This window comes from Rhinoderma darwinii, chromosome 3 (assembly GCF_050947455.1).
Source record: "Rhinoderma darwinii isolate aRhiDar2 chromosome 3, aRhiDar2.hap1, whole genome shotgun sequence".
Taxonomy (NCBI): Eukaryota; Metazoa; Chordata; class Amphibia; order Anura; family Rhinodermatidae; genus Rhinoderma; species Rhinoderma darwinii.
The window spans coordinates 205698947-205720970 of record NC_134689.1 but is presented as its reverse complement, the minus strand read 5'-3'; the positions used below and the strand labels follow the sequence as shown (position 1 = coordinate 205720970).

Genomic DNA, 22024 nt, shown 5'->3' with positions numbered 1-22024 from the left:
AGAGTGTGAACTGACGTATACAGTTCAGGGTGCATCTCTCAAATCCACCTTTAAAAATCTTAATAGACTGCACAAAGATTATACTAGAAGTTGGTGGGAGATCCAGAGTCTGGAACACTATTTAAAGAATAAGATAGTTCCCAGAGGTCTCAGGGTCCCCATTGTCCCAGCATTAAGATTAAAAACCGCTAATATTAAAGAAAGGTGGGAACAGGAGATTACAGGGAGCTCACTTAGGCTGATGCAGATCTTGGTAGAGGAAGAAAAAGTCCAGTTTGACTTTATTAGTGTTGAGCTTAAAAAAGAGATTGAGGCAGCCAAGTCCTTGGTAGATACCCCAGGTTTTGAAAAAAGGGACAAAATCCTCCAACAAACTTTGGAAAGGTTTACTAATCATCTTAAGGAACGAAAACACTTCCAATTCCAGAGAGACCTACAGGAATTTAGGGAGAAAAAAGCGTATGATTTTGTCACTACACAACAACAGCAATATCAACAGACCAATAGGGGGCCGAGGGAATCTGACCCTTCCACATCAGAGAGTGAAACTACAGACTCTGAAAGAGTGGGCCCATTCTTTGGCGGTAGTGGTGGGAAACACAAATTTAGGGGAGGAGCAAGAAGTAGAAACAGAGGCCGTGGGAGAGCCTCTTCTAATAGTGGCAATAATTTTTTAGCCAACAATCCTCCCATTTCCCGCTATATGCTGAGGGGTCAAAAGGATTAGTGAAGGGGAATAACATGGATAGGCTTCAAATCATTAACCTTTCTGAATATAATTTGAGTGCATCAGAGATTACACTATTAGAAAAGGGACTTTCCTTTGTCCCTACAGTTAAATTTGACTCATTTTCGTGGATAAAAGATCTCAATTTATTTGCTCGCAAACTTAAATGGATAAAATTTTTTAAACACCATAATAGAAAAAAATGCATGGAATTAGGCCTAGAGGAGTCTGATATGGAAGGTCTTTCGGCCCTTGAGGGGCTATTAGAGGAATCTGGACGCACTCCAGGTATAGGTCCCTTCACCAACCTTAAAATGAAGAGTAGGAAATTGCCACCTATAGGAGACTTTACCAATGTGGATTTATTTGTGGATATGGTGGGAGATGAGATCAAAAGTCTCAGTCAGGATAGCAGGGGAATGGATAATAATTTGTCTTGGTCTGAACGATTAGCTCTGACCACTTTAGAGAAAAAAGAGAATATTGTTCTCAAATCATCCGATAAAGGTGGGAACATTGTGGTCATGAGCAGGGATGGCTATAAGAAGATGTGTGAGGACATTTTATTTAACCATGACTGCTATACCATTTTAAAGGATAACCCCACGGCATTATTCAAGAAAGAGTTGCTGAGCATTTTGAGTGATGCAAAGAGCAGATCTTTGATTAGTGCAGGGGAATTTGGGTTTTTATACCCACAATTTCCTGTTATGGCGTGTTTCTATAGCCTGCCCAAAATCCACAAAGGTTATCCTCCTTTACGTGGCAGACCTATTGTTTCAGGCATAAATAATTTAACTCAGAATGTGAGCACGTATGTTGACCAAGTGTTGCGTCCCTTTGTTTTGAGTCTCACATCATATGTGCGTGACACAATGGATGTCCTGAAACAGATTGATGGCATTTCCCTGGAGAAAGATACAATTTTGGCGAGTCTGGATGTCGAGGCGTTGTATTCATCCATACCGCACAAATGTGGCTATAAAGCGGTCGAGTACTATTTGGGATCTAGAGGTACCCAGTTTGTAGCTCATAACCAGTTTGTCATGCAGTTATTACAGTTTGTTCTTGAAAGAAATATATTTATTTTTGAAGACAAAATTTTCCATCAGAAATGTGGTACTGCAATGGGGAGTCCTGCTGCTCCCACCTATGCAAATTTATTTCTTGGCTGGTGGGAGGAGACAATTGTCTTTGGGGACAAATTTGTCAATTGGACTTCATCTGTTGGATTATGGATTAGATATATTGATGACGTGTTGATCCTCTGGAACTCTACAGCGGATGAGTTCCATAATTTTGTAGCAGCCCTCAACAAGAATGATGTAGGACTTAAATTCACATGTGAGATCAGTGAGAAAGAATTGTCTTTTTTAGATTTGAAAATCACAAAAACATCAGATGGCACAATCCACACTAAGGTACATAGGAAAGAAACAGCAACAAATAGTTTCCTGCAATGGAATAGCTGTCATCCCCATTCCCTCAAAAGTGGCATACCAAAAGGCCAATTTATGAGAGTACGTAGGAATTGTAGTTCTATGGGTGATTTTGAGTTCCAGGCCAAGGAGCTCAAAACAAGATTGAAGGACAGAGGTTTCCCCGAGAGGGTTATCAGGAAGGCCTATGAGGGAGCAAGGGATGCTGATAGGCAATGTCTTCTGGTCCCTAAAAAACGGAAAGAAGAACAGGTCACAAGACTCATAGGTACCTATGATTCCAAACAAAATGATATTATGCAGATACTGAATAGGTATTGGCGTATTCTCAGTTCTGATACAGATCTGGTAGATCAAATCACACAGAGGCCGTCTGTCACCTATCGGAGAGGGAAAAATATAAGGGACAGAGTCATGCACAGCTGTTTTGACCCCATTTCACCTAGGGGCACGTGGCTGGACAGACAAATACCAGGCACCTTTAGGTGTGGTAGCTGCAAAGCCTGTGATTTCATTTTTAAAGGTAATAGCTTCACTAGCGTCACCACACAGAAACAATACACTATTCGGGATTATGTCAATTGCAAGACTGCGGGAGTGGTCTACCTAATCACATGTCCATGCCCCCTTAACTATGTGGGAAAAACAGCACGACAATTTCGTCGCCGTATTAGGGAGCATGTTGGAGACATTGTCCATGATAGGGACACCCCAATATCTAAGCATGTGCATGCCAAACACCAAGGCCAGGCAGCATGTTTAAAGTTTCAAGCTATTGAACTTGTTAGACCCCCCAAAAGAGGAGGTGATTGGGATAACCTGATTTTACGCAAAGAAGCACAATGGATCCACAGACTGGAATGCATACATCCAGCAGGTTTAAATGAGCAGACTAATTATACATGTTTTATTTAACACTCCGTATGGACGACCTATCTCCCCTGGGTTGCCCAGGGGGTGGGTGAGTTCATTTTTGCCCAACACATGTAGGTTTGAGATGGCCCTATTGGTCTGCCGTTTTTTAACGGCGATCGTCTCTCGGTCCCCCATGTCATGAGGGATCGTATTTCCTTCCACCCTACATGTGATTAATTACATTTTTAGTTGCTTTGTGAGGTAGCCTACTTGCGGTGTTTAACTGTCCCGCGAGATTTACTTACAATCCATTATCGTGTAGCGCTTACCTTCTCCTATTTTGGCAGTCTGGGCGAATTGTCCCTGACTTCTACTGCGCCTGCGCGTGCGGTTTGATGCGGCCGATGATGACCCCTGGTTGTCAGCTGACGGCGGGGGGTCACATGGGCAGGTGTCACTAATCGTGAGGGTGTGGGGATTGGTCAGTTCATGTTTGCCGCTAGAATACGAGGGGTGGAGTTTAGCGTTTATAGTAACGTAGCGCCTGCAATGAAGTATGCCGTTGACATCAATACGTGCATCTTTGCCGTGACGCACAGCAGAATATCTGCTGTTAAAGGATTCTATCGCTGGTGTGAAGGCCAGAGTTACCATTATACGGACCCCTGAGGATGAGTACCTGAAACGCGTAGGGTCGTTGTTCTATTTATGGAATGTTTGCATTGGGGATAGTCATATCGTGTTACACCCAGCACTAGGAGACCCGATCTATTCGGACGCCTGTGCTTTATTTTGGGATTGTACTACTGATGTGCCCTGGATATATGCTGTTTCCAGACATAATATTGTTATAAACACCGAGTTAGATGTATCACAATGACTCAGTGTTTTTTGTTTAATACGTTTTTTAACAATCACGGTGGGGCTTATGTCACAGTGGTGTGTTACCCCTGTTTTTAACTAGTTACTAATTAAAAGGTATTTTTTACTTTATTGTTACTTCAGTGAACTATGAGCAGGGATGTGTAGCCACAAGAGCGTCACGGGAGGTGAGTATAGTCTTTTCATTTTAAAGAGGCTCTGTCACCACATTATAAGTGCTCTATCTCCTACATAATCTGATCGGCGCTGGAATGAAGATAACAGCAGTGGTTTTTATTTTGAAAAACGATCATTTTTTAGCAAGTTATGAGCAATTTTAGATTTAGTTTCTTAATCTATGATTAAGGACCCCAGTGGTCTGAAACGCGTAAGCGTGGTCCCGGGATTATTGTTTTATCCCAATTTTTTTTTAAATGACCTAATAAAAATCGAATTTTTTATATTTGAGTGCTGGATCTGCCTTTTCTACACACTATTTTAGTTTCTTAATGCCCAACTGGGCGTGTTTTTACTTTTGATCAAGTGGGTGTTGTAAAGAAGTGTATGAGGCTGACCAATCAGTGACCAATCACTGTCATACACTTCTCATTGTTCCAGCTTCTTTCACTGCACAATCTCACTGTGCTATGGATCATGCTGGGCTGGAACAATGAGTGCGTTTTCCATACCCGTGCACTTATTGGCTTTTTCGCCTTAAATGATGGTTGAGCCTTGAGTGCGCTCCTGTGGGTGCTCCTATATATTATTTTCCGAAAAAGCTATAATCTAGGTTGCGCAAATCCGTAATTTAAAAAATAGGTTGTCTTTCTACATGTTATAATTATATATATATATACACACGTATTGAACATTGGAGGTAGTGGCACTACTAATTTAGTTTAATTAGTGGACTCTCGCATTTAAGGTGCTGTTCACACTATATACCTTGTGCCACACTTTTGCCTGCTGTATCTTTGGGGCTCTCCTCCATCCTAATATCTAACGATATGGATGGATATCGTCTTTTCCCACAATAAAAATGGCAATCCTGACGTAGTCGGTGCGACTGCGCATGCGCGGACATGCGCAATGTAATAGTACACTCCCGACATATTTTACTTCCCGGACATGCGCAGTAGCGCACGAGGGGTGCCGCAATTAGCGCGGCAGCATTTGAAACACTATGGCTGATTACAACATGGTGTGTTTTCCTCATATTATTATGTACTATTTTCACAGGTGATTTCTGTAACGAAGATTCACAGAATTTTATGGTGTCACTTATGAATCGGAACCTGCACACTGGCAGCTCATAACATTGCATGTGTTGTTGTTAACTCTTTTTATGATTGCTCATTCATTATTCACTGCATGTGTGGTTTCATGGTGGATTGCCATGTGATGCAAGCACCTCCCACTTGATCGTATTTCCCCTATATATATATATGCTGTTTGAGTGTGCATTCACTAGCTTGAAAAAGGCTCTATTGAAGAGCTGAAATGTTGCTGTATTGGACTGATGGAATAAAGCACCTTTTCTAATTTTGCTAGAACTTTTTGAGTGCTGCCTGTTTTTTGGAAAATATATACCTTGGGAGACTATGGCCGTATCCCTGGCGGGCTTGCACCCTCATTTTTATGACACCTGGACTGTGCGGTTGACATTTTTTGTGTAGATAGATAGATAGATAGATAGAATACAGACATACACAGATAGACAGACAGGATACACACTTACCTTTTGTAGGTAGCTGGATTTTTCACATACAGACAGTCTAAGAACTTGGAGCCTCTTAAGGCTGGATTCACACGAAAGGACGGAATGTACTTCGGCCGGAAGTCCCGGACCAAACTCAGTGCAGGGAGCCAGGCTCCTAGCATCATAGTTATGGACGATGCTAGGAGTCCCTGCCTCTCCGTGGAATTACTGTCCCGTACTGTAATCATGTTTTCAGTACGGGACAGTAGTTCAATGGAGAGGCAGGGACTCCTAGCGTCGTACATTATTAGCTTCTAGCTGTTATCAGTGCTTCAGCCGATGTGACAGGAGAGCCTGATGTGAACTTCCCTGACCTGCTCTCTGCCTGTACTGTCTCTGCAGACTTCCTCCCCTCCCTCCTGCTTGTCCCTGACTGCTGACAGCTAATGGTAGAACAGCTGGAGCAGAGAAGGGACATGCAGGGTGGAGAAACAGGTCCTGCGTGATGCAGTAAGAGAGGTTTTTAGCACACTGATCTAATATTTACAGCGTCTGTGTGGTGACCTCTCATTTGCTGCCCCACACAATGCTGAAAGCTGCAGCCTGAAGTCAGCAGCTCAACCTGGCGCCCCCCCTGCTTTCTCTCTTAGTTGCGCCCAAGGCACATGCCCCGCCTGCCCCCCCCACTAGCTATGCCCCTGCATAACATTCTAAGGTGGTAATAACCCTTTAGGCATAGCTCCCAACCGTCTCGGTTCTGGCAGGACAGTCCCGGTTTTTCACCGCTGTCCCACTGTCCCGGGCAGTCTGAGCAATGTCCTGCCCTGCCCTGGAACCTCCCTGTTGCCAGCCACGCCCTCCCCTGCAACGACGCTGCCTGCGCAGCAGTCTGCCTGGAGCGAGGGAGCAGAGTGTAGCAGACACCGGAGAGGAGCACTGCAGAGGAAAAGAAGCCACAGGACAGTGGTGAGTACAGTTTAAACAATTTTGTGCCTGGGAACACTAACGTTTCTAAAATCATAAAATAAATGACAATATTTTATGAATTAAGAAACTCTTGTGTCTGCAGGCACATTCTTTTTGCGGCTCCCGCCCCACCTCGCGACCCATTCTCCCGCCCCCCGGCCACCCCTCGCGGGACTGCTGTAACTTCTACCTCAGGAGAGGGAGAATAGTAATAATAGTGGTAATAAAAAAAACACATTTCTCCATTAAACATCTATCTATCTATCTATCTATCTATCTCATATCTATCTATCTGATATCTTTCTATCTATTATCTACAGTGAAGGAAATAAGTATTTGATCCCTTGCTGATTTTGTAAGTTTGCCCACTGTCAAAGACATGAACAGGCTAGAATTTTTAGGCTAGGTTAATTTTACCAGTGAGAGATAGATTATATAAAAAAAAAAAAAAAGAAAATCACATAGTCAAAATTATATATATTTATTTGCATTGTGCACAGAGAAATAAGTATTTGATCCCCTACCAACCATTAAGAGTTCAGCCTCCTCCAGACCAGTTACACGCTCCAAATCAACTTGGTGCCTGCATTAAAGACAGCTGTCTTACATGGTCACCTGTATAAAAGACTCCTGTCCACAGACTCAATTTATCAGTCTGACTCTAACCTCTACAACATGGGCAAGACCAAAGAGCTTTCTAAGGATGTCAGGGACAAGATCATAGACCTGCACAAGGCTGGAATGGGCTACAAAACCATAAGTAAGACGCTGGGTGAGAAGGAGACAACTGTTGGTGCAATAGTAAGAAAATGGAAGACATACAAAATGACTGTCAATCGACATCGATCTGGGGCTCCATGCAAAATCTCACCTCGTGGGGTATCCTTGATCCTGAGGAAGGTGAGAGCTCAGCCGAAAACTACATGGGGGGAACTTGTTAATGATCTCAAGGCAGCTGGGACCACAGTCACCAAGAAAACCATTGGTAACACATTACGCCATAATGGATTAAAATCCTGCAGTGCCCGCAAGGTCCCCCTGCTCAAGAAGGCACATGTACAGGCCCGTCTGAAGTTTGCAAATGAACATCTGGATGATTCTGAGAGTGATTGGGAGAAGGTGCTGTGGTCAGATGAGACTAAAATTGAGCTCTTTGGCATTAACTCAACTCGCCGTGTTTGGAGGAAGAGAAATGCTGCCTATGACCCAAAGAACACCGTCCCCACTGTCAAGCATGGAGGTGGAAACATTATGTTTTGGGGGTGTTTCTCTGCTAAGGGCACAGGACTACTTCACCGCATCAATGGGAGAATGGATGGAGCCATGTACCGTCAAATCCTGAGTGACAACCTCCTTCCCTCCACCAGGACATTAAAAATGGCTCGTGGCTGGGTCTTCCAGCACGACAATGACCCGAAACATACAGCCAAGGCAACAAAAGAGTGGCTCAAGAAGAAGCACATTAAGGTCATGGAGGTGCCTAGCCAGTCTCCAGACCTTAATCCCATCGAAAACTTATGGAGGGAGCTGAAGATCCGAGTTGCCAAGCGACAGCCTCGAAATCTTAATGATTTACAGATGATCTGCAAAGAGGAGTGGGCCAAAATTCCATCTAACATGTGTGCAAACCTCATCATCAACTACAAAAAAACGTCTGACTGCTCTGCTTGCCAACAAGGGTTTTGCAACCAAGTATTAAGTCTTGTTTGCCAAAGGGATCAAATACTTATTTCTCTGTGCACAATGCAAATAAATATATATAATTTTGACAATGTGATTTTCTTTTCTTTTTTTTAATATATATAATCTATCTCTCACTGGTAAAATTAACCTAGCCTAAAAATTCTAGACTGTTCATGTCTTTGACAGTGGGCAAACTTACAAAATCAGCAAGGGATCAAATACTTATTTCCTTCACTGTATCTAGTAATCCAAAAATAGGCAGCATACCGTAATTGAAAGTGCAAAAAAAAAAAAAGGTACTTTATTGCCCCATGTGCAACGTTTCAGCTCTGTCCTCTAGAGCCTTTCTCAAGCAAAAGACAAGTGAATACACAGAGAATATAACAAGGTGTCAATCAAAATTACAAATATGAGCAATTAAGCTTAAAGTGTACAAAAATGACAAAAATACATAGACAAATGTAGCAGTTACAATATAGAAAAGCATGAGAAGATCAATACAATAGTATTTTGTGAAAAATAAGTACATCTGTATTAAGTGTAAAGTGTCAACAGACACAAGTGCAGATATCTGTGTCAACAATGTAGTAGCCTAAAGACATGTACTTTACCTTCTTTGCCATTATCTAAGATGGCGACCAATGCACTCTTATCCTTATTACGCATGCGCGAAGATGCACTACACATCCGGGACACCTACTAATAGTTCATTAATTTCCGCGCATGCGCAGTAGTGCTGCGTGGACGCCGATATGGCGGCGATGTGAATATGATTCCTCTACAGGTGATATTGTTTTTAAATTTACGCTACTACACTGTTGACACAGATGTTTGCACTTGTGTCTATTGACACTTTAGGCCACATGCACACGACAGCAAAAAACCTCAGTTTTTGCGGACCGCAAATGCGGTCCGCAAAAACTGAGCCATTCACTTTCATTGAACACTGACACCTTTCCTTAGCACTACGGAAGGGTGTCAGTGCCGTGGAAATGTTCCGGGAATTATGGAACATGTCTGTTCTTTCGCATTTTGCGGGCCGTGCTCCCATACTTTGTATGGGAGCACGGCCCGAAAATGCGGCTGTCAGTCAGCGGCCGGCCGTGCCCGCAATCGCGGGCCGTGATTGCGGGCACGGTCGTGTGCATGGGGCCTTAAACTATAGTACACTTTAACCCCTTAATGACCAGCCTATTTTGGACCTTAATGACCAGGCTATTTTTTACGTTTTTCAATCGTCGCATTCCAAGAGCTATAACGTTTTTATTTTTGCGTCGACATAGCTGTATAAGGTCTTGTTTTTTGCGGGACGAGTTGTATTTTTTAATAGCACCATTTTGGGGGACATATTATTTATTGATTAACTTTTATTAACTTTTTTTTGGGGGGGAATAGAAAAAAATCTGAAATCTCGCCACACTTTTTTGCGTCCTAAATCTACGCCGTTTACCGTGTGGTATAAATAACACAATAACTTTATTCAGCGGGTTGTTACGATTGCAACGATACCAAATTTGTATACTTTTTGTATGTTTTACTACTTTTACACAGTAAAAACGCTTTTTTTTCTAAATGATTTTTTTTTGTGTCTCCATATTTGAAGAGCCGTAACGTTTTTATTTTTTCGCCGATGCGGTTGTAGGAGGGCTTTTTTTTTGCGAGACGACTTGTAGTTTTTATTGGTACCATTTTGGAGTAGATGCGACTTTTTGATCACTTTTTATCACATTTTTTTAAAGTCAGTATTCACAGAAAACAGCAATTTTTCCAGTTTTTTATTATTATTTTTTACGGCGTTCACCGTACGAGTTAAATAATGTAATAGATTTATAGTCGGGGTCGTTACGGACGCGGCGATACCAAATATGTGTAACTCTTTAACTTTATTTTTTCTTTTTAATAGTAAAGCATTTTGTAAGGGGAAAAGCTGGGTTTTTCATTTTTTTTCACATTTTTTTTTTTATTAACTTTATTAAACTTTTTTTTCACTTTTTTACTAGTCCCATTAGGGGACTATAATATGCGATTCTCCGATCGCTATTATAATACACTGCAATACTTTTGTATTGCAGTGTATTACTGCCTGTCCGTTTAACACGGACAGGCATCTGCTAGGTCATGCCTGCGGCATGATCTAGCAGGCATTCACTCCAGGCAGACCTGGGGGCCTTTATTAGGCCCCCGGCTGCCATTAGAGACACAGACACTCGGCGATCGTATCGCCGGGTGTCGGTGGGAGAGAGAGGGAGCTCCCTCCCTCTCTCCAAAACCACTCAGATGCGGTGCTCGCTATTGAGCACCGCATCTGAGGGGTTAAACGTGTGAGATCGATACTAATATCGATCTCACACGGCAGAGCAGGGACGCTCCCAGCCCTCAGCTGCCTCTAGTAGCTGAGAGCAGGGAGATCTGACAGTTCCCTGCTCTGTTTACTTATTCCGATGCCGCGACGTAAAAAGTCTATGGCATCGGAATAAGGCCCGTTAGTGACCGACGTAGAAACACGATGGGCCGGTCACTAACGGGTTAAACTTGATACAGATGTACTTATTTTTCACAATACTATTGTATTGATCTTCACATGCTTTTCTATATTGTAACTAGCTACTTCCTTCTCCGCTCCTATGCAAGCTCCTCCGATCGACCCTCCTGCTACACCTCATGGCAGCCCCAGTTCGGATCTTTGGTTCTCGCTGCCATTGCCACCTCGGTTCCATGGAGACGCAAGTACGTGCAGGGGGTTTCTGAACCAATGCCATATCCACTTCACTCTGCACGCCCGAGCATTCCCTTCGGACGGAGCCAGGATCCCCTTCATTATGTCTCTACTTGCCGGCAAGGCCCTGGCGTGGGCGAATCCAATCTACAAACGACAGGGACCCAAGACTTCCAGGGGTTCATGCGGTTAATCCGTACCGTATTCGAGGAGCCTGGACGAGTCTCGTCGGCAGCCACTGCTATCTTTGACCTTCGCCAGGAGGATGCCTCCGTGGGCGAATACACCATCCAGTTCCGTACCCTGGCAGGAGAACTATCCTGGAACAATGAGGTCTTGGTAGCTTCCTTCTGGCATGGCCTATCGCCTGAGATCAAGGACGAACTTGCTGCTCGAGATCTACCACCTGCCTTGGACGACCTGATTCTACTTGCTACTCGAGTGAACATAAGGCTCAGAGAGAGATCTCAAGAGATTCGACAGGAGAGACGGCTTCCTAGACTGGCGCCCAACTTCCAGCAACCCCTCTTGCCTTCTTCTACTACTCCACCCGAGGTTCCGATGCAGGTGGATCGGCTTAAACTGTCCGTGCAAGAGAAACAGCGCAGGATTCAAAATGAATTTCTGGAAAAAAATAATGATCTTTGACTCTATTGAAAATGTGAGTAGCTTAAAATATGTCTGAGAATCAGGAGCTGTTTTCCCTTCAAAACAGCTCCGTATTTTCAGCCGTTTTTAGTCTAGCGTGTGAACATACCCTTAAAGTAGTACATCAGAAAAAAAACTATATAAATTTGGCATTGCCATAATCGTATTGACCCTCAGAATAAAGTTAACATGTCGTTTTTACTACATAGTTGTCACGAAGCGGGGTGTGGACCCACTGGGCCGTTCCGCGTAGCGGGATGGCAGCTGGCCAAACAGGTATGGTACAGAGTTCAATAGTTCAGTGAGGATACCTGAGGCATCATAGACAGTAGCAAGGCAGGCTCGTCCAGGTCCAGGCGGCGGGAAGACGTCAGGTGAGGCGTAGCAAAACAAGCGTAGACTGTAGCACAGCACGGCAACAGCTCAGCACGGCACTAGAACAGGATAGCACGGAAACAGGATACGGGATACAGGAACAAGGTACACTGGGAAACTGGAAGACACTGGGAGACCATTAGCACGACAAACTATGGGTAACAAACTACGCTCTGGCAAAGAGCAAGATGGCAGAGCCCTTTTTATAGCCCAGGGCATCCTGAGCTAGATTGCAGACTTCCTGCAAAATGCGCGCACTGGCCCTTTGACCTCTTCCCGACATCCGCCGTATATATATACGGCGCTGTCGGGAAGGTGTTCCCGCAAACCGCAGTACAGTTACGTCGCAGTGATGGTGCGGGCTCAAAAGCAGAGCCGGCACCATCACCGCGGGGTGATACAGCTGTCACCCTCCTGTAACTGCCAGCTATTCTCCGATCCGGCTGATTAACCCCTTAGATGCTGCACTCAATAGAGACACAGAAAACAAATGATTTTATAAAAAAAGTGATTTTATTGTGCAAAAGCTGCAATACATAAAAAAAACTATATAAATTTGGTATCGCCGTAATCGTATGAACCCGCAGAATAAAGTTAACATGTAATTCATGGTACACTGTGTATGCCAAAAAAAACGCAATAAAAAACTATTCCAGAATTGCTTGTTTTTGGTAATTTCCTTTACCAAAAAAAGAAATAAAAAGTGATCAAAAAGTCGTATGTGTTCTAAAATGGTACCAATAATATCTGCAGCCCGTCTCGCAAAAAAGAAGCCCGCACACCGCTCAATCAACTGAAAAACAAAAAAGGTCTATAGTATTTAGGAACTAGGAAAGGGAAGGGACATAGCACATCCGCTGGAAGCGAGGGTGCCCGTATTATACCAGCGCAAAACTTTCCCAGCACAATTTCCCAAACTACGAAGGAGAAAAAGTCCCCAAAAGGTGCAGAGTGTCACAAAAGGGGGATAAGAAAGAACACCGTTTATCAGTGGTCTGTGCATAACGGATCACTTCACAGCGTAACACACATCTATGGATAATTGTATTATTTACCCCATTAGTATACCCTTTTATTATGCCCTGATGTTCTCCGCACAGATTACATATACCCCCACATTATAAACTGAAATACCAGCAAAACTCAAACAAAACTACCAAGCAAAATCCATGTTCAAAATGGCGGTCTTTCCCTTCTTAGCCCTACAGTGTGCCCAAACAGCAATTTATGGCCACAAGTAAGGCATTACCATACCCGGGAGAACCCCGCTTAACAATTTATGGGGTAAGATTCTCCAGGGGCACAACATATCGTTCGGTGAATAGGCAGATCAGTGGAAAAATTGCAATTTTCCCTTTGCACTATCCACTGCGTATTCATTTCTGAAAAACACCTGTGGAGTCTAAATTCTCACTACACCCCTTGATAAATGCCTTTAGGGGTGTAGTTTCTAAAAAGGGGTCACTTTTGTTTGATATATCAGTGGTTTTGCAAATGCAACATGCTGTCCGCAAACCATTCCAGCAAAATCTACGCTCCAAAAGATAAATACCGCTCCTTTTCTTCTGAATGCTCCCATATATGTAAACAGCCGATTATAACCACATATGGGGTGTTACCGTACTCGGGAGAAATTGCTTTACAAATGTTGGGGTGCTTTTTCTTTTCTATTCCTTGTAAAAATGAAAAATGTTGATCTAAAACGACATCTTATTGGAAAAAAAAAATATTTTTCATTTTCATGGCTTAATTCTAATTAATTCAGCAAAAACCCTTTGGGATCAAAATGTTCACTATACCCCTAGATGATTCCTCAGGGGGTGCAGTTTCCCAAATGGAGTCACTTTTGGGGTGTTTCCACTGTACTAGTACTACAGGGGCTCAGCAAATATGACATGACACTCAGAAACCATTCCAAAATCCAAATGGTGCTCCTTCCATTCTGAGCCCTACCGTGTGTCCAAACAGACGTTTATGACTACATGCGGGGTATTGCTTTACTCGGGCGAAATTGCTTTACAAATGTTGCTTTTTCTCCTTGAGTTCTTGTGGAAATGAACAAAAATTAGATAAACCTACATTTTCTTTGAAAAAATTTTGATTTTCATTTTTACGGCCTACTTCCAAAAATTTCTGCAAAAAATCTGTGGGGTCAAAATGCTCACCATACCCCTAGTTAATTTCCTCAAGGGGTATAGTTTCCAAAATGGGGTCACTTGTTGGGGGTTTCCACTGTCTTGTCCCCTCAGGGGCTTTGCAAATGCGACATGGCCTCCGCAAACCATTCCTGCTAAATTTGAGCTCCAAGAGCCAAATGGCCCTCTTTCCCTTCTCAGCCCTGCCGTGTGTCCAAACAGCCGTTCATGACCACATGTGGGCTATTTATTTACTCGGGAGAAATTGCTCTACAAATTTTGTGGTGCTTTTTCTACTTTAGTTCTTTTGGAAATGAAAAAATATTGGCTAAACCTACATTTTATTTGAAAGAATTTATATTTTCATTTTCATGGCCTAGTTCCAAAAATTTTTGTCAAAAAACTAGCGCGTCAAAATGCTTTCCCAAATGCATTTCCCAAATGTGGGTCACTTTTGGGGGGTTTCCACTGTTTTAGTACCACAAGACCTCTTCAAAGCTGACATGGTGCCTAAAATATATTCTAATAAAAAGGAGGCCCAAAATTCTCTAGGTGCTCCTTTGGCCGGTGCTTCAGTCCATTATCACACTAGGGCCACATGTGGTATATCTCCTAAAACTGCAGAACCTGGGCAATAAATATTGAGTTGCATTTCTCTGGTAAAACATTCTGTGGTACAAAAAAATGGATTCAAAATGAATTTCTGGAAAAAAATAATGATCTTTGTAAATTTCACCTCTACTTTGCCTTAATTCCTGCGAAATGTCTAAAGGGTTAAGAAACATTCTAAATGCTGTTTTGAATACTTTGAGGGGTCAGTTTTTAAAATGGGCTGATTTATTGGGGGTTTCTAATACGGTATATAAGACCCTCAAAGCCACTTCAGAACTGAACTGGTCCCTGTAAAAATAGGCTTTTTAAATTTTCTTGAAAATGTGAGAAATCGCTGCTAAAGTTCTAAGTCTTGTAACGTCCTAGAAAAATAAAAGAATGTTCAAAAAACGATGCCAAACTAAAGTAGACATATGGGGGTGCCAGTAACATAAAGTCCAATGTGTCACGAGAAAACAATCTCAGAATCACTTGGATAGGTAAAAGCATTCCGGAGTTATTACCACATAAAGTGAAACATGTCAGATTTGAAAAATGAGCCTGTCAGGAAGGTCAAAAGTGGCCAAAGAGGGAAGGGGTTAAGGGCGCGCGCGCCCGCCGGAGACAGTCTCGATGTCTGGAAGTGAGTGCCGGCGCCTCACGGGAGGACGACGCTGCATGCAGGTAAGATGTCCATGGCCACGGCCGTCGAGGATCAAGGCAGAACGACGGACCGTGGCCATAGACGTTACAGTTCCTCCTCAATGCATGACTGTAGTTCGGAGTGTGACTGGAGCTGTGGTCACGCGCATGCGCCCTGTTGCTCCATTCCATGTCTATGGGGCTCATGGAAACAGCTGAGTACAGTGATCAGTTATTTCCATTGGCCTCATAGACATTGAATGGAGTGGCAGAGCGAATGTGTGACCATAGCTGCAGTCACACTCCGAACTACAGTGCAGTCATGCAGAGAAAAGAAATGGGGCCACCATGACCCTGTTCTAGTGATCAGTGGGGCTCCCAGGGGTGCCTAGTGATCAGACATTCTGTGGATAGGTGATAAATGTCCAGCGTGGGATAATCACAACTATATTGGTTTACATGCTGTTCACGGTTGTCTCCTACTGCTTCCATTACTTGCCTCCTGAGCGTGGTATACAACGGTCTAATAGGGCCTGTTCACATCAGCGTGGGGCTTCCATTCATGGGTTCCGTTTGACCTTTGCGTCGGAGGGACCGATGAACAGAAACCGTAGCTCCCGTTTGCATTACCATTGATTTAAATGGTAACGCTTCAGTTGCAGTTGGTTTCCATTCCGTAAAGTTTCCGTTTTTTTAGCGGAAACAATAGCGTATTCGACGGAGAGACTGAACAGAACCGACACTGATGTGCACATACCCTAACACAACCGCATTTTAGTATCTGTTTTACTGTCGCAATACCCCAAGTTTGTGACTAAATTGTCTCAAATTTCAGACCAATAAAAAAAAAACCTGTAGACATCCAGTGTCTATGAAATGTGTCGCTAGCTATGGCCATCTTCAGGTATTTACAACTGGCTCCACAGAATATAATGGCTTTCCCCCGTACTCCACGAATTATTCCGTCTAAATTATAATGTGATCCTAGAGATATACAATGCGGGTACAGTATCTGACCTTCATCCTGTTAAGTATCGGTAATAAGCCAGTCACACTAATATAACGCGCTGCCATGTCCTAGCATCCTTCATTACCACAAGACTCCCGCGCTACGGGCTGCTGTATAGTCGTAGCGACCACTCAGCGATAGGTGGTTGTCATGGTTTCTGGGGGTCACATGTAGCTGCCGGCTCCTCTTTGGCTGACACAATACGACGGTGACTGCGGTAGGCGGGGGATGTTTTACCCTGAACCCCGACACTTGAATTGACAGGGCTCTGTGCAGCGACGGCGGCCGGGCGCGTACACTCTCTCAGAGCAATGGCGAGGGCACAGGGTGCAGGCGGCCGCTAATACTGGTTCTCATCGCCTCCCGCGGGTTTTCTTCGCGTCTCCCTGGGAAGTATGTGAGCAGCGGCGTGGGAAGGTGTTCTGCATCATTACCAGAGTTGTGGATTGATGCCCCCTCCTCGGTCCCTGCTGTATTGTGCCAGTGTGTTCCCGGAGCTGCACTAAATCGCCGGGATTGCCGTCCCTCCTGCAGACAGAGGAGCTGTAGGGATTGATGTCCCTGTGATGCATGGTGTCCCTGCTTCGGGCCTGTTTTCTGTCTCATTCCAGAACCTGTGTAACTTCAACGCATCTATTTCTTCATAGTGATCCCTGCCTCATGTAGTGCTGCAGGACATCATTCATTAGGCAATTTGCATATATTTGCATATCCCGACCAGGTAAAACTACCCGCTACTGTGCCAGGAGAGCATTACTTGCCGTGGTTATTACCTGGACGAGCTGCCATTGTTTCCCCATAGCGCCATACACACACCTTTTATATATTACTCTTCTGTGTACTATTCCATATTTCCTCTCACTTGTCCCCCCTACATTCCTCATTTGAACGTTGCCCCAGGGATGAGTATAGAAATCCCAGAGGGGCTGACGGAGCTGCTGCAGAGCTTTACAGTGGAGGTGCTGAGGAAGCAGCCGGAGGACCTACTGGAATTCGCCCTGCAGTACTTTACCCAGCTGAAGGAGTCCCAGAGCCAGGGGGCTGCCCTCAGCCATGGCAAGGACTACAGGCATTCTAAGGGGGTCAACTTTGCTGAGGAGCCCATGCAGACTGACTCTGAGAATGGGGACGACGACGACGAGGAGGAATTTGTTGGTGAGTGTCATTGATGGACATCTGGGGTTGTCTACTAGGCTAATATTTCAATGTCTGCAAGTATCATATGTGTGTTATTTTATGTATGTGTTTTATGTATGTGCCTTGTGTGGTCTTGGGAATTTGTGCAATGAGCAGTTTGTATTATGTTTTATACATGTAAGGAATAAATAAATGAACAGCCTCTAATCCATGGTCCATCAACATCTACAGTCACGTCAGCCCACAGAGCTTAGTAGGAGGCTGAATCTAGTCCAGCTCCAGTCAGCTTCATCATACTGGTCACAGATGGAAAACCATGAGGTGAAATTCCGAATTCTAGAAATGTATTTCAAATGGTATTTGGCACGATTGTCATTATAATGGATTTATCATATGGGAATATTAGAAATCTTCTAGTCATGACACTGTTATTTATTATATAGAATTATACGCTACAGTGGACTTTACAATGGATTTACTATCTTGTACAGTGACCATTGCATTGTATGGATTGTAGTAAATGGGACTATTACAATGTATTATATGGAATTATGTGGTAGGTGATCATAATGTATTTGTTATAGGCTTACATTATGTGGTTCACTGACCATTATAATATATTTCTTATAAGGCGTTATGTGGTAGGTATTCTGCGGTCCTGACAATATATTAATGCATTTATTGGAATAATATTTGACACTTCTATGTGGTACAGTGGCAGGCTGTAGGCACGATGCTTCACAATTTACCAGTCCCAACTTTCCAAAAGAGATTTAGTGTCAGGCTGGGTTCACACGACCTATTTTCAGACATAAACGAGGCGTAGTATGCCTTGTTTTACGTCTGTAAATAGGGCTACAATACGTCGGCAAACATCTGCCCATTCATTTGAATGGGTTTGCCGACGTACTGTGCAGACGACCTGTAATTTACGCGTCGTCGTTTGACAGCTGTCAAACTACGACGCGTAAATTGACTGCCTCGGCAAAGAAGTGCAGGGCACTTCTTTCAGACGTCATTTGAGCCGTTCTTCATTGAAGTCAATGAAGAGCAGCTCAAGATTTACGAGCGTCACAGACGCCTTGCATAATACGAGGAGGAGCTTTTACGTCTGAAACGAGGCAGCTGTTTTCTCCTGAAAACAGTCTGTCTTTTCAGATTTAAAAGCCTCTCATCGTGTGCACATACCCTTAAAGTGGGCAAGCATTGTCAGCAAACCCTTGGAAAGCAATTCCAGCTTCTTGCAATCAAAAGCCTTCTGCCATTTCTTGAGCTTGTGTTCACACGTCACGGTCAAATTTCAACCTTTTATCACAATTTTTTCAAAAACGAAAATTGAACATGAAGTGTGAACACGGCCTAAGCGTTTCCTGATATGCATCTGCATTGACAGCTGTGTTTACAAGGAGTGAATTCCTCCAAAAACACACCGATCATAGCTTAAAATCCAAATACCTACTGTTTCAAAGAGACACATAAATCTGCACGTAGAATGACTACTTTCTGTCCCCAGTACATGAACAGATGATGTGGATGGCCATTACAATGTCACAGTAGGGTTTATAAGCAATTCAGTCTGTGGCTCGCTGGCATCTATCATGTCCCCATCCTCATAACTAGATTTGAGTGAGATAGTAGTGAATTCCTGGCACTGTCCCAGAATTTCACTCACCTAACAGAAGAGATCACTTATAGATCTCCTCTGCCCAGTGGATTTCTCCAATGCAGATATTTGACTACAGAGATTGGCGCAGGAAAAGCAGTGTCCCCTGAATGGCTGCTCACACGTAACTTTGTGTTAGTGGTATAGAGAGCTGTGTACGATCATGGATAAAATAAGTTTGTTATATCATAGAATCATCTGGCACATTTGTATGGACACTGCTACAGTATGTAAGTTTTTCTTGGTCACTACTATTAGGCTGGCACAGTTTTGTGGATATTTATGGTGGGCACAATGCTATGAGTTATTTGATGTGCATATTACTGTGCTAACGAGAATATAATGAAGACCCTGGGTAGTTGGCGGACACAATATACAACTAGCAACATATTGCCAACAGGCAAGAAACCCTATTTCCCAACTACCCTGAAAATAAAATAAATTCTTTATTGTGCTATATATAGCAAAAAGACAGACCACACATAGAGATTTTAAAATTGTCACTGCCTAGTACCAGACATAGAAGTAGAGGGTTATTACATGTGCAGCGGTGCAAGACACGGCATAAGGACCGTTATTTCTAGCAGTCAATTGGTTAAATTGTCCAACAGTAGGTCCGGCATAACGCAGGAATTAAAATATAAGAAGCCCCCTCCCCCCGACATGTTTCGCTAATAAGTAGCGTCCTCAAGGGTACACGGGGCTAATGGTGGCGCGCCGAAAGAGCTCTTCCTCTTATAAACGTTTCCGATGACGTGCATCGGAGGTGTCAGTACGACTAACCAGTCAGAACAGGTAAGAGTGTACTGACCCCCAGAAAGAATGGATTGGCGAATAGAGAAGATCATAAGATGAGCCAATAAAAGGCTAGAGAGTGCGCATGCGCGCATATGACAAATAAAGTAAATTGTCCGTAAAAAGTCAGCGCATGCTTACTGAGTATATGGGAATCAGCGAAAAATCACTCATGCGCAGATAAACAGTGACGGGACTTAGACTGATTTCAGTGGGTAACAGAGAACCAGAAGTCAGCGCATGCACATCTGTAAAAAATGGGACTTAGTGTAACAACAAATCGATTATTGCAAGATGCCAAAGGTAAGTATTAAAGATTGTTGAATTTGTTGAGCTAAAAACATAATGGGAGCCACATTAGAGGGAAGGTGCAGAGCGTATGTATCGGCATGCCATATAAAAGATACTCAATCAAGAAACATGCACATGAAACCCTCCACAGAGGCACAAATGGGACCCGAGACACTATGAAATGTGTAAAAATGTTTGATTAGATGATAGCCAATCGACAGACATAAGGGACAGAACATATGGAAGAGACAAGGGGCCGCCATATCTGTGTGGTCTGGAGTCATAAAATTTACTATTTGTAATGTGGAGGAAATCCTCCACACAATTAAAGGTGTATATATTACATTTTTATATCTATGTTTTTATTGGTATATAGAGCAGATGCAGGGTTAATCCACAATGCAGCCTGTGTCCCCACACGTAAATATAGACCCAAAATACACACTAGTAAAAGGTTTTGCATGGGATCAAAGAAAGGCAGTAAAGGTAAATCCTTCATTTAGACCCAAAGGAGTCATGGTATTCAGGCTGTGAATCCATAGTGCTTCTTCTTGCAATAGGTTGATTTTTTTATAGGTGATTTCAGCCAAGTTTGTGGAATACTGAATCTGAAAGATGCCATTTCGGCAAACCCAAGCATCACCTATCGAAGGGGGAGAAATCTGCGGGAATTCCTGGTACATAGCCACTATTCCACATGACCTAGTATTTCACAAACTTGGCTGAAATCACCTATAAAGGGATTTCATCCTTGCGGCAGATGTTCCTTTTGCCCCTTTATGCCAACAGTTAAGAAGTTCATTAATCCAATTGATGGCAAATCATATGAGATTAAACAGTTCATGAACTGCCAAAGCAGTGGAGTTATATACATCGTCAAATGTCCTTGTCCTAAGCTATATGTTGGTAAGACCATTCAGGAACTGAGGAGAAGAATCTCTAAACACCTCAGTACCATCAACCATAACGAAGACACCACTTTATCAAGACATACTCACAATTTTCATGGTGGCAACCCTCGATTACTTCAATTTTGGGGTGTTGCCCAAATAAAATTGGGCCCTAGGGCTGGTAATCTAAATCGGAGACTTTTGCAAGAAGAGGCACTATGGATTCACCGCCTGAATACCATGACTCCTTTGGGTCTAAATTAAGGATTTACCTTTACTGCCTTTCTTTGATCCCATGCAAAACCTTTTACTAGTGTGTATTTTGGGTCTATATTTACGTGTGGGGACACAGGCTGCATTGTGGATTAACCCTGCACCTGCTCTATATACCAATAAAAACATAGATATAAAAATGTAATATATACACCTTTAATTGTGTGGAGGATTTCCTCTACATTACAAATAGTTAATTTTATGACTCCAGACCACACAGATATGGCGGCCCCTTGTCTCTTCCATATGTTCTGTCCCTTATGTCTGTCGATTGGCTATCATCTAATCAAACATTTTTACACATTTCATAGTGTCTCGGGTCCCATTTGTGCCTCTGTGGAGGGTTTCATGTGCATGTTTCTTGATTGAGTATCTTTTATATGGCATGCCGATACATACGCTCTGCACCTTCCCTCTAATGTGGCTCCCATTATGTTTTTAGCTCAACAAATTCAACAATCTTTAATACTTACCTTTGGCACCTTGCAATAATCGATTTGTTACACTAAGTCCCATTTTTTACAGATGTGCATGCGCTGACTTCTTGGTCTCTGCTACCCACTGAAATCAGTCTAAGTCCCGTCACTGTTTATCTGCGCATGCGTGATTTTTCGCTGATTCCCATATAC

At 43.2% G+C, this 22024-nt stretch overlaps 1 protein-coding gene and 1 long non-coding RNA gene across 3 annotated transcripts in view; one reads left to right on the top strand and one right to left on the bottom strand.

Moving 5' to 3' along the window:
• The window catches only part of LOC142749358 (uncharacterized), a 114421-nt gene extending 97487 nt beyond the window's left edge, over positions 1-16934 (bottom strand). Inside the window, exon 1 of the long non-coding RNA XR_012882407.1 lies at positions 16355-16934. This is a non-coding gene — a long non-coding RNA (uncharacterized LOC142749358). The remainder of the gene's footprint in view (positions 1-16354) is intronic.
• The window catches only part of PRKAR2B (protein kinase cAMP-dependent type II regulatory subunit beta), a 135902-nt gene continuing 130381 nt past the window's right edge, over positions 16504-22024 (top strand). The window contains exon 1 of one of the 2 annotated variants that reach the window (XM_075857279.1): positions 16504-17501. In XM_075857279.1, coding sequence (XP_075713394.1) covers positions 17249-17501 — 253 coding nt within the window. In that variant the 5' untranslated portion in view covers positions 16504-17248. The remainder of the gene's footprint in view (positions 17502-22024) is intronic. The other variant, XM_075857278.1, reaches the window with a different exon arrangement.